The sequence below is a fragment of the Brachionichthys hirsutus genome, chromosome 18, assembly GCF_040956055.1.
Source record: "Brachionichthys hirsutus isolate HB-005 chromosome 18, CSIRO-AGI_Bhir_v1, whole genome shotgun sequence".
NCBI classification, from domain to species: Eukaryota; Metazoa; Chordata; class Actinopteri; order Lophiiformes; family Brachionichthyidae; genus Brachionichthys; species Brachionichthys hirsutus.
In genome coordinates this window covers 1,671,432-1,684,987 of record NC_090914.1, presented here as the reverse complement: position 1 = coordinate 1,684,987, position 13,556 = coordinate 1,671,432, and the positions used below count along the sequence as shown (strand labels likewise).

At 43.2% G+C, this 13,556-nt stretch overlaps 1 protein-coding gene across 1 annotated transcript in view; it reads left to right on the top strand.

Annotated features, from left to right (window-relative positions):
• babam2 (BRISC and BRCA1 A complex member 2) overlaps positions 1–13,556 on the top strand; it is a 48,221-nt gene that overhangs the window by 7,760 nt on the left and 26,905 nt on the right. The window contains exons 5-6 of the mRNA XM_068751893.1: positions 5,828–6,022; positions 7,556–7,630. Of these exons, the coding sequence (XP_068607994.1) occupies positions 5,828–6,022; positions 7,556–7,630 (270 nt within the window). The remainder of the gene's footprint in view (positions 1–5,827; positions 6,023–7,555; positions 7,631–13,556) is intronic.

The following is a 13,556-nucleotide window of genomic DNA, read 5'->3' as shown; positions in this document are numbered from 1 at the left end:
ATAATCCTCTTTTGTGTGTCTGTCTGCCTGAGATCCTCCTCTCCTGCTCACTCCCTTTTCCTGTACATTTTCAGTAAGTACAACCCCCTTGAACCCTTTTAAAACTGGAATTCCCAGTTTTCATGATTTCCACTCTCCCCTGAGAAATATTAACCACTAGATAAGAATTTGCTGCGTGAATTTTAAAGAAACCTCTCAAAGCAAGGGGAACTGGTGTCTGCAGAATGTTCTACAGCACAGATTAAAACAGTTTGGTGAGACTGTGCTGAAGGTATTTGTGTATTCAGCAACTCTGAATGGATCAAGCCTCACTGTTGACTCTTGTGTTTTTAGCCTTTGTAATGCAGTGGGGCAAACATTAAGCTAATTTTAGCTTCTCTGTCAGTGGCTTCTTGAATTCTTGATGTCTCAGCAACACGCTGCTCTGGTTTACAGCTGTCCAAGGGTATCATTAGCGTCTCTGTTTAGCCTTGTGTTTCTCCTGCTGCCAGCCAGGCCTACTGCTGCTGTACATCCAGCTTGTCCCCTGAGGGGTCGCCACAGCAACCCAACCTTCTCCACTTCACCCTGTCCTTTGCATCGTCCTCCCGGCAGCCACTCTCATGTCCTCCCTCGCTACCTCCATGTATCTTCTCCTGGGTCGACCCAATTACGAGGGGACTGAGCTGCTTGGCGGAGGTCTGTGCTCTGAGTGCTTTTCTAGATATTATTGTTATTAGATGTATTATTACCGCTTTTACTACAACAGGCTTTGTGTCTATTACTCAGACTTCACCACGGAGCTTTTACACCGACCACTTCTGTCAAACAGCTTTTACTGCCACTTGAACCATGAATACTCATCAACTAATCAACTCCAGCTGTCAACGTTGCTTAGCAACGGGCTGTATTTCTTGACTCGAGGAGTAAAGACATGAAGGTTCAGTGAAGTTCTTTGTAGAATGTCTCATTTTTTGGGTTTCAGCATGGCCTTCCTGGTATATTTGGGACAGATTTATTTTTGCATTGTTATTTGGGTGCAAGGAGTCCGTGTTAAGTTCCACTGTAGCCTAAATGGTATCTAGACCGTTGGTAATCGGCCACTAGGCCATCTCCCAATCTCAGAGAGCTTTGATGCATGCACTCGAAGGCTTGTTTTTATCTGGTCACTCTTCTTAAGTCTTGTATATAAAGTCATCTGCTGCTCGAATTGTTCTTTTTTTAAGTGAGCCATTGTCACTTTTAACAACAAATAAATCCTAAATTAACCAGTGACTGTCCGTTTAATCTAATCATCATTGCTTTCAGATTTTATTGATTCCGATTTGTATGCAAAAGGCACTTTGAGCAGCTCTTTAACTCAGTCAATGCCATTGACGTCTAATGACGTCAATCTAAATCCTAACGGTCACTGCTAATTGACGTCTGACGTCAATTCGGTTTGAAATCGAATTCTGCCTCTCTTTAATGGCCAATAACTCCAGAACGTAAAACGGCACGTTTCCTGCTGCACTGACATTTGACACCATTGCACCTGTGCACAAGTCAGGAGACGGGTCAGTAATTCCCACCTCATTAGCACCCCCCCACACAATCTCTAAGATGTATGAGAACATTAAAGCCCCTTCACAGTTTGGCTTTAGGAGTATTCATTCTACAGAAGCTGTCTGCTGCTACTTTATTTAATTAATTAAAAAGTCTATAGAAGTAGAAAAATGACAAAACAAGAACCAACTTGCATCAAGTTTTTGTTTGGATCAGGTTTGGATTTTGAAGAAGAAAAAAATGGCAAGGAGGAACATCCAAACAGAGAAAGAACGCCTGATGTTCCACTGGAGCTATTTCCATACTGCTCCTGCTGTGGTTTAATGGTGACTGACAACGCACCATGTTCCAGACAGTTTAACAGCCCAATAGCAATCAAGGCTGCATTTAACTCTTCCTGGAGTGGAGAATAATTGGGAAAGACTTGTGCTCACCAATTATATTGAGCAGAATACAACAGAATATGCCTCCTCATCTCAAGAGCAGGAAATGACAAACACAAGAGGCAAAAAGGGAGGGGGGGGGGGCAGCATTACTTAAACCACTTGCGTAGAAGATGTACTGTTGCATAAAATCATTATTTTGCTTCCCTTATTCAGTAAATGCTGACAGACTACAGATCTATATTTAATTTTATCTTCATGTTTAAATATATAGTAATATGTTTTAATCGGTTATACACTCAATGCACACCAATATAGTTAGTTTTGTATTTTTTTCTTTTTTTTTGTGGAGGTTTTTACTTCAACAAATAATTCCCTTAAATAATTTGTTACAGAGAAACAACACTTTAAGTACGTTACATTTATGGCAAATGTACAAGGCAATATCAATTCTAAGGAAGGTGGGTTTGTATGTTTATTTTTGCCCAATAAATTCATGCAATGTGCCCCTTAGATCTCTGATAAATGACACAAGCATTCCACGAGTTCAGCCATGTTGAAAATGGAGACGGCAAACATTTATAGGGCAAGAATCTCACAATGATGATGATATAAATGCTTGTTATGGGTGCTATGCTTAGGATGCACTCTACCTGCTGTTAAGTAAGTGAATTATAATTTATTTTGGTCTTTTCATTAGACGTGTCAGAAAGTGAGGACTAACGCCAGATTTATTCTTTATTAATTTCCAGTCAGTCAAATGCCTTCGACCAATGACTGGCCCCCAGATTAAAATGCGCACCTTTTCAGAAAATGAAGACTCTCCTGAGAAATTAGTTTGGTACAATGAAACATTGTAATTTTGATATCAGGACAACTCCCACGAAGATAATGGAGCTTAAAGCCAATCTAAACACTCTCCAGTGAAGGAAGAGGAAGCACACTTGATTTCATTTTACCCCCTGGTAATCCTGAATGTGCTGTGTTTGTGAGCACTTCCTTAGTGCTGCCCCTGCTGCTGCTCTTACAATGGACCTCAGATGGACCATAAAGCGGCATTATGTCAACCTAAGCACAGTGTACCGCCTGTTGCCCCTGCTTCCTTCCTGATTTTGAGAATACTGTGTTCCAGCTTTTATTCCAGTTTATTATTGGCAGTGCTCCCTTACAGGTTTGGGAATGCTTTTAGTCGACAGGTTATTGTTTGTGACCAGAGCTTGCTGATTGGAAATGGGTTTGGCAATTCTTAAACGCCAGCTGAGAGGATGGAAGAAAACAAGACACTCATCTGCCAAGACCACCTCCCAGTGGATTGGTTTTGGGCTAAGATAGATCCTAAACACCGTTTAAAGTAGTCATAAAAGTGATATCGTGTTGGACCCAAACTGCATGAATCACGGGGGGGGGGGGACAAAAATATTTGGGCTTAGTTTGCCAAGTGTCTTAAACACATGACAAAAGCAATTTAGCATGATCTTACACTTGGCACTCTCTGGGGGCGAAATAGGGTGTGAGCCCACACTTGAATTAGCGACCAGATTAATTTAATACTTGGGAGGTTTTTTTTTTTTAATGCCTCACACTTTCAAGTCTGCAGCGATTTATTGGATCAGGTTGCCAGCATCTATAAAAATCACATTTAAGATGCAAAAAATAAACATATCTTCTCTTGGCCAATATAATTATCTTTCATTTTCAGATGCCAGTCCCGCTGTCATTAGGCTAAGGTAAACGTTGGATCCAAGATGGTACAAATGGATGGCACAGGAAGACAACATTCTGTCAAATTCGGCCTATTCAGTGTGAAAATGCCCAATTTAGATGTACAGTTTGTTCTTCAAGGATAACCCTATTGAGTTTCCTCTCTTATACTCGGCATGCTTGCGGTGTGTTAGTGTAACTAAACTTGTAGCTGGAGGATGTTGATAAGGCTACGACTTTGATGTATTGAGTCCAATATTCCAACTCGAGACTTTTCCTTTTGATTCAAATTGTCCTACATGCTACTAGCTATGCTGGTCACGTGGATTTACGGGGGGAGAGTTGACCACATCAGTCTCAACTAAATCCTTGATAAACTAGAGCCTTACTTTTATTATTGTTTTAGAAATTGTTCTATCGCTCTAGTGGATGGCTTGAGTTGACACCACAAATACAAAAGCCACAACAGTGTTGCGGTAATGAACCATTTTCAGAGGGATTTGATGACGATAGAAACACTGCATCAGCTCATTTAGGGCTTTTAATGTTGCCTACCTCTTATGTAAATTAAGATTTACATTTTTACAGCGCAGCCAACAGATGTCAAGAATTACTACCTGTTAAACGTTATCTAGCAGTACCCTGTTCCACCCGGTAGGGCAAATGGGGCAAATGATCGTTAACGACGGATCTGGTGGAATCAGCGAATAGGAGTCTTGACTACCTGAACGAACGACGACGACGGATCCATTAGTCTCAGGTACACAACCATGTCTTTAAACGGTGACAAAGTTGGATTGTCCTTGTCCCATTTGCTAGAGCTCCACAGCTTTTTCTTTTCTGCCCTCTCCTCCACCTCTGTGCTCTCCTCACTGCATCTCCTTCTCCTCAGTGGAGTTTCGCTGATATTCCATGTCACAATCCTGACACAGCACCGCCTCAATCTCTCCTCAGTTTCAGCTCACTCCTGCCCCGGAGCATTGACCGCCTCTTTTTTGACAATGCCTGTCCTTGTTTGCATTCATTTCGGGAATCCCTGTATTGCTGGTAACCACTGCTGGTTCTGGAATGATGAGGTCACCGCCTCTGTTTAGCCCGGTCCTGCCATTGCTCCCCCCTTCTCCCGTGATGGTGTTGCACTAAAACAATGGAAGCTTTCTTTATTGGACTGATATGGGCAGACAGACAGGCATGCAAACAAAAAGACAGTCAACCTAGCAATCAGAGTCTTGCTTTTGACATCTAGATGTGATCGCTATTAATGTCTCTGGTTAATTCCAATACATCACCACGTTCCCTCCGACTCGGTACACACCCAGACAAGTATCTTTTTTCCCGTCAATTTGAGTTGATCGGCATTTACAACCATGCACAGAAAGTTACTAGTTGCATCATTTTTTCTGAGCCACATTTAGATTTTGCCAAAAGTATTTCAGTTTCAGAATGAGTGGTGAAAATAATTGCTTTCACTTTGAAGACTCACGCAGACCATTGTTCTGGGTACCTACACCACCCTTCTTTTCTCAGATGGTGCCATCAATACCATGCAACACAAATTTGATGTTGCATTTTCTCCAAGCAATGCAAATCTGCATATTAGAAGGACCCGTTGTTTCAAAGGCGTGTCCATGCAGTGAATTTAGCCACTTGCTGTGTTTTGTTTTGGTCTTCATTTGCATGCTGTACTTCTGCACTTTAAATCTCTAGTCATCCATTGTTTTCTGCAATGTATTTTTACCCAGTGTTGTTCATATTAAGGAGCGGCACGTTGAGGAGAGGCGAGCGCTGTCGCCTCACAGCAAGAAGGTGTCTGGTTCGAATCCTATCTTTGTGGAGTTTGTATGTTCTCCCCGTGTCCGCGTTCTCCGGTTTCCTCCCACCTCCAAAAATGCTATTTTGGTCAAATGGCTACCCCAAATGTTCCATAGTATATGAGTGTGTGTGTGAATGGTTGTCTGTCTCTTATTCCATAGACATGCAGATTTTCTTCGGCGTTATTTCACTGTGCTCTGTCCCAATTGTTTATTTTTATTTTTTACTTTTAGTATGGATTATTCATACTCTCATTATACCCATGGCAATGCCTAATAAATAACAAATCATTCTGCCAATCTTTTTACTTCATTTGCTTTTGTAATATACTGCAATCGTGTATTCTTTCATGTGATCACATGTTGTAAACTTGAAACAAAGCAAGAATCTTTGTCTCTCTTCCTCAGCACTTGGCCCAGTGGGATGCTGGGAACTCTGAGTGTTTGCTACAGCTGGTGAAGGAGCTCATCCAGCAGTACCACCACTACCAGTGCCAGCGTCTGCGGGAAAGCTCCAGGCTGCTGTTTGAGTACGACAGCCTGCTGGAGGATCCCAACTACGGCCGCAACATGGAGATTTACGCCGGACACAAGAACAGCTGGGTGCGTTCATCACAATGTGAGAAGAGGGGAACGAAGCGCCCGTGTCTGAGCCTTGAGAATATTTCTGCAAACATCATAGCAAAGCAAGGCTTAGGAAGATGAAAGGCTTGTTTTAAAATGTAAAAATTCAAACTTGGAACAATCAAAATGATTCAATCCATGTCTCCAAAATCCCCAAACCCCAATCTTAATTGCAAAACAAATTATTTACACCCATTTGTTTGTGTTTTTTCATATAAGGTACATTTTTAATGCTATTTATTTTTCTAATAACCAGTATCTTAAAAAATGAATCCGGATCAAAGCATTTTAAGCTGAACCTGTTAAAGTAGGATGTTCAGCAGGCCTGTTAGGAGCTGTAAAACTGAAGGTTACTGAAGCATAATGAGGAATGCTGTTGCCTCACACCTGGGGCTGTTCCTGCTTCCTCCCACCACCAAAAACATGCAATTTTAGGAGAACTGATCGCTCCAAATTGTCAGTGGGTATCTGTCTTTCTGTGTGGCGACCTGTCCAGGGTGTGCCCCGCTCTCGCCCGTAGTGCAGCCTGACCCAGATTCCGATCGTGTTGTCTCATCTTCATGGAGACGACTGAATAAGTAGGTGGTTAAAATCGCTGGTGCGACGCACAGAGGTCCCAACCCGGTACCAGAACTCTGATCAAAGAGAACGTCAGTAAGAACCGGGATGAGATATTTGGGATTAAATGCTAAGATGTGAGGGGAAAGCAAGAGGCACTTTATGGTGTAATAAAATTGAGAACACATGGGATCAAGGACAACGTGAACCCGTTGCACCTTGTTATTGGAAGTCTGTATTTCAGAGGGAATGATGTCAATGTCCTAAAAGAGTGGTTCGTCTTTATTATGACCTGTTACACCGATATATCAAGGAGAAGGTCGACCCTGATTACACACCGGATCTATAAAATGGTCTTTGCAGAAAACGTGCCTGAGTAGCTGACGCTCCTCTGGGAGGTGGGAATACTTCTCCGTACTAAAGCTCACAAACACGGTGTTCAATCCCAGAAAGCGGCCGTAACACCGCTCTACGAGATCGCTGACCACGAGCCCTTGAGAAGCGTCTCTTCCAGTTGCATCACCAGTCAGCCGCTGTGTCACATGTGACTTAAGGAAGGCTCCCGTCCTTGAACTGTCTGCTGCTGTAGAGAGGAGCCAGCAGGAGGGACGGGACGCCCTGTGGGGAACCCGCCCAGCACAAATGCTGCTTGCACAACACAACTCTGACTCTCTGAGGCCTATCATTATTGGGCATCAAAAGGTTCGTAGGCATTTTGTAAAACAGAAAACTCCCGGTAATTAGTCTGTCCCCATTTGCGACGAGCAATTTATTTTTTTTAAATATCTGATAATCCCCAGAGTAACCCATCAAAATGTGCAACCTTTATAAAAGCTGTTCTGCTATTTAGATGTGCCGGATTCGTAATTTCCGAGGTTTACACATATGATGTTACCGTGTGGCGTTTGTGTCGGCGTCTCTGAAGGTTCTCTACATCTGACTCTTATCTTGCAGACTGGAGAGTTCTCAGCTCGGTTCCTTCTGAAACTCCCTGTGGACTTTAGCAACATTCCCATCTATCTTCTTAAGGTAATTAACACCCCCCCCCCCCCCCCCCCCCCACCACCACCACACTACACAGACTCATCACACAGGTACACACGTCCCTTGCGTCATTTGCACGTCGTGGACCTGCAGCCTATTTTTAGCCTCAGGGAAGAGTTTGTCTTGCTTCGAGCTTCCATTTAAAAACAGTGCGACGTTATTAGTATTTTTTTTAACGCAGGTTTGTCTTAATGCTTTTTTATGAATGTGCAATGAGAGCAGCAGAGTTTATTCAGATGATCTACAGTGCGGCTGCGTACGTACGCGTGCAGACTCCGGTCTGGGGGGCTGCGAGTTGACTAATCAGCAAGCCGTCACTCTCAATCGGCTCTGAGCTGCGTGGTGTCTGGAGGCAGCTCTCTCTCTCTCTCACACACACACACACACACACATATCTCCACTTCGCTTTCCACTCCCCCCCCCCCCCATCTTGGATCGGCTGCACACTGGAGGCCCGTCTGTCTGTCCTCTGTTTGTGATGTGAAATGATGGTAAACATAAGAGCAATCACCGTCAGCATGTCCAGCCGTGTCTCTGAAACTTGTCTCTCTCACCCAAAGTGATATTTCTTTGTTACATTGGCTTCATTTTTTTTTACATTTGTTGATAGTTGCTTTTTTTTACCTTGAGGCAGGAAACTTTCTACCCTCAACCCTGGCAGGAGCTCTATTGGTGGCTTTTCTTTTTTTTTTATGGGTTTGCTGTCACTGACTGGAGTTTTCTGCACAAAGGTTTTGAGACACGCTGACACTTAGCCAGTGGGTGGTGGGAGCGCTGCAGCCCCTGATGCAGGAGTCTATTTAGCATACAGTGATTTTTAGAGGCGCAATCTTTGATATTGATCCACATTCGTATCTAATCATAGCTAGTTCTTTGCTTTACATTTGCGAAAGACACATGCACTTCCAGTATTATGCGGCGCTTGGCAGGAAGGGTGTTCACAGTATTACCATAAGAGCACTTGAAGTCTAAGGAAGAGTATCGACTCGCAGAGAGGAAAGTAATGAATATCAGCCCACACCTTGTCCGCCTACGCGATGCAGAGGAACAGGATTATGAAGCGTATAGGCCGGACCCGTACTGTACGCCGAACCGGTGACCTGAATCTTCAATTTGACAGTTGTCGTGCAATTAGTCCTGTCAGTGTGGCTGCCAGTCTGGGCTCAGTTGTTTTTGTGCATTACACATTTTGCATTGCACAATTCCAGACCATTGTCGAGCAACTGAAGTGCAATTAATTCCCTCCTACAGTACTTCCTGGTTGCGTGCAAAGATATGTCCTTTAAAGTCACTGTGCAGGAACATTGCAAACAGTGTCTTTTTGTTTTTATTTTGTTGAGATCATGTCTTAAGGCACATGAAAATGATCTCATCTGTGTCTGACAAGTTTTGTTTTTTTTGCAGGAAGTAGTATTGTCGCATTAAAATCCTTGAAATTGCATGTAATCCTTTTGGAAGGTGCGTCACATGTCTGTTACGTAAGCCAGGTGCGTATGATCGGCACAAATCAGGCAAAACGTGCCCTTAGCAGGAATTCCCTATGTGTAGACCTTCTCTATTAAACCAGCCCTGCATATAATTCTAAAGACTGCTACTTTTCCTTGCGGAGTTTAATCGTCTCAGACGTTCCGGGGCTCTGCTGCACTTATTGAGCGCTCCTCTGTGTGCAGAATGCATGTGGAGGGCAGTACCAGGATCAGCCCAGGTCCTGACTCTGTCATGACTCTTATTAAATCAGGTGCTTTGAGTTTGTTGATGTGGCTGCCTTGCACATTTGCAGTTTAATTACAGGCTCGATTCGTCAACAGGGATTATTCCCCGTCTTTTTAATCGGACCTCTGTATTGACCCAGCACAGCTGCTAACACACAGCACGTACGGCGAAACAGCTGGCTCGACCTTTTTTTCCACAAAGTGAAGTAATGTAAATCTGCCGTATTGGCCAATCAGAGATAGGGAAGCACACAGTTGACTTCGAGTGTTTACTCTGCCTGATAATCATCACGGGCTCATACCATTAGAAAGGACTCTACTTTCAGAGTGGCTGATCTCTGGCGTGAATCATGTTTCGTCGTTTGATTGGCGCCTGAAGCAATGTGTTGGAATCAATACAACCCTCGGCGGGGGCGGGGCTTGTATATTTTAAACACAGGGCTGCTCACTGAAATTGCTTAAAAAGCACTGAATTCTTTTATTTGCATGAAAAAAGCCCGGTAATGCTGCTCAGACGGAATATAAGCCATCAGCCAGGTAGAGGTCAGACTGTTGACCCTCATTTGAATCAAGGCCCTCATCAAATCCACGGATGTCCTTGCTCTAGGCGGGGAGGGCTCTGCACCGAAGCGGAAATCCGTCCAGACATAAGCTGCTCCGCCGAGATGCTGCCGGTGGCCGCCGCGCTTCGGAGGACGACCGTTACCTGGAGCGAAGCTACAGCCCGGTCTGAGCTCACCACAATGGACATGTTTACCTTCCTGCATGCACTGGCCTGCCTCAGGGAGGGTGGCAGAAAGAACTCTCAGTTTTCCTTTCTTTTCTTTTTTTTAAAGGGGGCAGCCTGTCGTAGTCCGAATGAAAGCGTCGGAGGGACAGATGAGTGGAAGGTGGTGAAACATGCAGCGTTCTTCTGATTGAAAGGGCATGTCGTCCTCTTGGGCATCGTTTTAGTGGCTCATCTTTTAAAGCATTCTTTGACCTCAAGTTACGCTCTCCTGTAGCTCTGGCCTTTAGCCTCCCACGGTATGCTGCGTGCTCGTGTAGAGTATGAGTTCTAGCACGGCTGATGGGAGAAGCTCAATGGGACTATTTCTATTCTCTAGTGAACAGATTTATTCCGTCGTAAGAAGAAAGATTAAGAGAATATGATGTCGTGTTGCTTCATCCTACTCCACGACCACCTTCTTACGTTTGCAGCTGGGAACTTTTCTTTCAAACATCACCCTCTTGCACCTCACGGGACTTTCTCTTTTGTCTTTTAGCAGACCCAACGAGGCCGTCAAAGTGTCTTAACGGGGTTAGCAGTCATTTTAGCAACATCAGTTGCTAATCTTGGCACTGGGTGCTCTGCCTTGGCTGGTTTTCAACCAGTCAGCTTCTCTCACTCAGCATTCCTCCTCTGCTTGAAGAGTACTGACCGTCCTGTGCTAAAAAAACAAAGTGCTGCTGAAGTGTGTTGTAAGAACTACACCTAGTTCCTAGTTCTTGCAGTGCAGAGGTGATGGAAACAAGAGTGGCTCTTAGAACCATGAAAAGGTTCTTTAAGACACCTATTATTAACATGTTCAATAAAAGGTTGATGTCTGTTCATTAAATGCAACACAGTCAGCAATCATTTGGCTTAGCGTCGCAAAAAGACTGTTAATAGTTAAAAATAGGTCTGACTTGTTGCCCAGTGGTGACTAGTCCCGTCAAGGAAAATCGCCTACAAGTCATCAAAAAAATGATTGGCCTGGTTTAAAAAATAAGATCAGTTTAAACTGATGAGCTTCAGAGGTGCGAGTCGAGTTTTTTGGGTTTTACCTTTTAAACTACTACCTTGCTGTCTCTTCCTACCCCCGTTCATTCCGACGAGTCAAGCGAATTGTCGGCTTGAGCGATCTCCTCAAAGTCAGAGGTATGCAAATAAGAATCTTTTCCTAAATACAGAACTCTTGCTGCAGGAGAAGTTTAGTGTTTTTCTTGCCTATTTCGATCATTGTTTATCAAGCTTCCTCTCTACTGCACAGTAACTGGCAGCCTATTTCCGGAGGCCCCACAGATCTGACCTGAGGGATGCTGCATTGAGCTCTGGGCGTGTCTGTGTCCAGTGTTGTGGCTCTACGAGCTGTGCATGCTTCGACAGGGGCACTTGCATCTAATTATTTTTACTCTAATTATTTTTGGTCTTGCATCTTCAAACCCTCCCCCTTTCAACAGACACACACACACACACACACACTTTAACCTTCGGAGCTCCACCGGCAGCGACTGATGGGGAGAGCCGGGGTGAAGCAGAGCCTTGGGCTCTCATTCTGCCTTTTCATTTCCACGCTTGTTTTTCTTTTTCTTTTATTTGGGTTTTTTAAATGTAATTTTATCTCATTATCAACTCTAGAATTGCCCTTGAGCAAATGCTGCATTCCCCAAGAACAATCTTTACAAATTAGATGTTTGAAATAAAAAGCAACGTCAAAAATAGTGATTAATTTGCCAACGAGTTTCTTCTCAGACTCTCACTTCATTTATGGGTTGTCAGTTGTAAATACCATCTTTATCATTGGCTAAAATTCCGGTGTAGGCCATCTGCTTATGGACTTTTTCGTTTGAATAATTTCCTCATCCTGCTGTTTAGAGATCAGCTCCAGTAAACACGTTGCAGAGGAAGATGAAAACACGTTTTTTTTATAATACGTAATGGCACTCATGGCGGTCTGTTTAACCCTGAGCCTACCTTCAGCATCACGGGTAGGTGAGGCTGCAGCCTTGCAGCGACACCTCTACAGACTGGCCGGGGGGTGGGGCGGTTGTCAGATAATCCTTGGCTGTTTTTGTCCAACTTGATTCTTGTGTTTTTTTGTCTTTTCTTTTGAGACACGTTCTTTAGTTGAACTGGGGGGGCTCATTTTGGGCCCCAACTGCATCCTTGGTGGAGGTTTGAAAGCATTTTCTTTGAAAACATCTGGATATCGATATGAATTTCCAAAGGATTTTCCAAGACTGCTTCTGGTGGCATAATGTCTAAATATATATATTTTTTTATTTGAAAGTCCTGTTTCATCGACTGTGAAATCACATTTTAGTTTGAGATCAAGCAACATCAACTGTGATTCTAGTAATTTTGAACTTTGGTGTGGATAATCGGACCCTTTTGGTAATGGAAAAAAATAGGAATTATATTTTCAAAGTGAAAATCAGTTTAAATAATTGCTTTTTTTTATTGTTATTACCCATTTCTGAAAAGTAATGAGCGAAAGATGCACTGACTGAAAACACTGAATTTTCTGGCATTGAAACTGCACTAAAAGAGTGATTTAATCCAGAAACAATTAAACGTGTCGACCATAACGACACTCTTGTTGTTCCCATTACTTATTCATTGTGAGCAGTGCTGAGTTGAAATGGTAATTCTGTTAAAAGCAGTTCCTGTTTTCAGTGATTGTTCCCTGCAGGCTTCGAGACCACGATACAAATTTGATAAATCTCCTCCGAGCCTTTGGCCTGTTTACTTGCAACGCCAGTGTTAAGTGGGTTCTGAAGGGATCAAGCCAGAAGCATCTCTGGCGGCATGAATTCAGCTTATGATTAATTCAGGAGGCTGTTGTTTTACTCAAATCAATCGATTTCATCCTCCCACCCTTCGCATCCATGTCTGAAAGTGAGGTCTTCCAAAGATCAAAATGCTGTCAGTCCAGCATGGCCCTGGAATTAACACCAATTACAGCGATGGAGCCGTTATTTAATTCATCATCATTTGATTTTGAACCGATACTGAGTCCTGATCCGATTATTTTATTTTTTCCATGTATTATAAAAGTAAGAAGATTGAAGAAACGAATCTAGGATGTCCCTTATTTTTTATTTTATCATCTTATTTCAACATTTAACTCATAAACAGAGCACTTCTGTGGCGTAGCTTCAACATTCAAGTAATAATTAAAATACTTTTGTCACTTTGGACTTGGACTAGCGCAACAGGAAATATTAAATATTAATATTTAAAATAAAATGAACAGCAGCTCAATCGGCAGGTTGTTGTTGTCCACACCGCAGACGTACTCGCGCGACTCGCTTCAAGCTGATTCCGTGTTTAGCCAGCATTCGACCAATGGCGTCACAGGAAGTGATGTCATGCTGCAGTTTCTGTTGGAGTAGAGCGGTATCACTCTGTGCCGCAGCGTTACTCCAGATCTGATAAACAGTAATGGCAATAACGA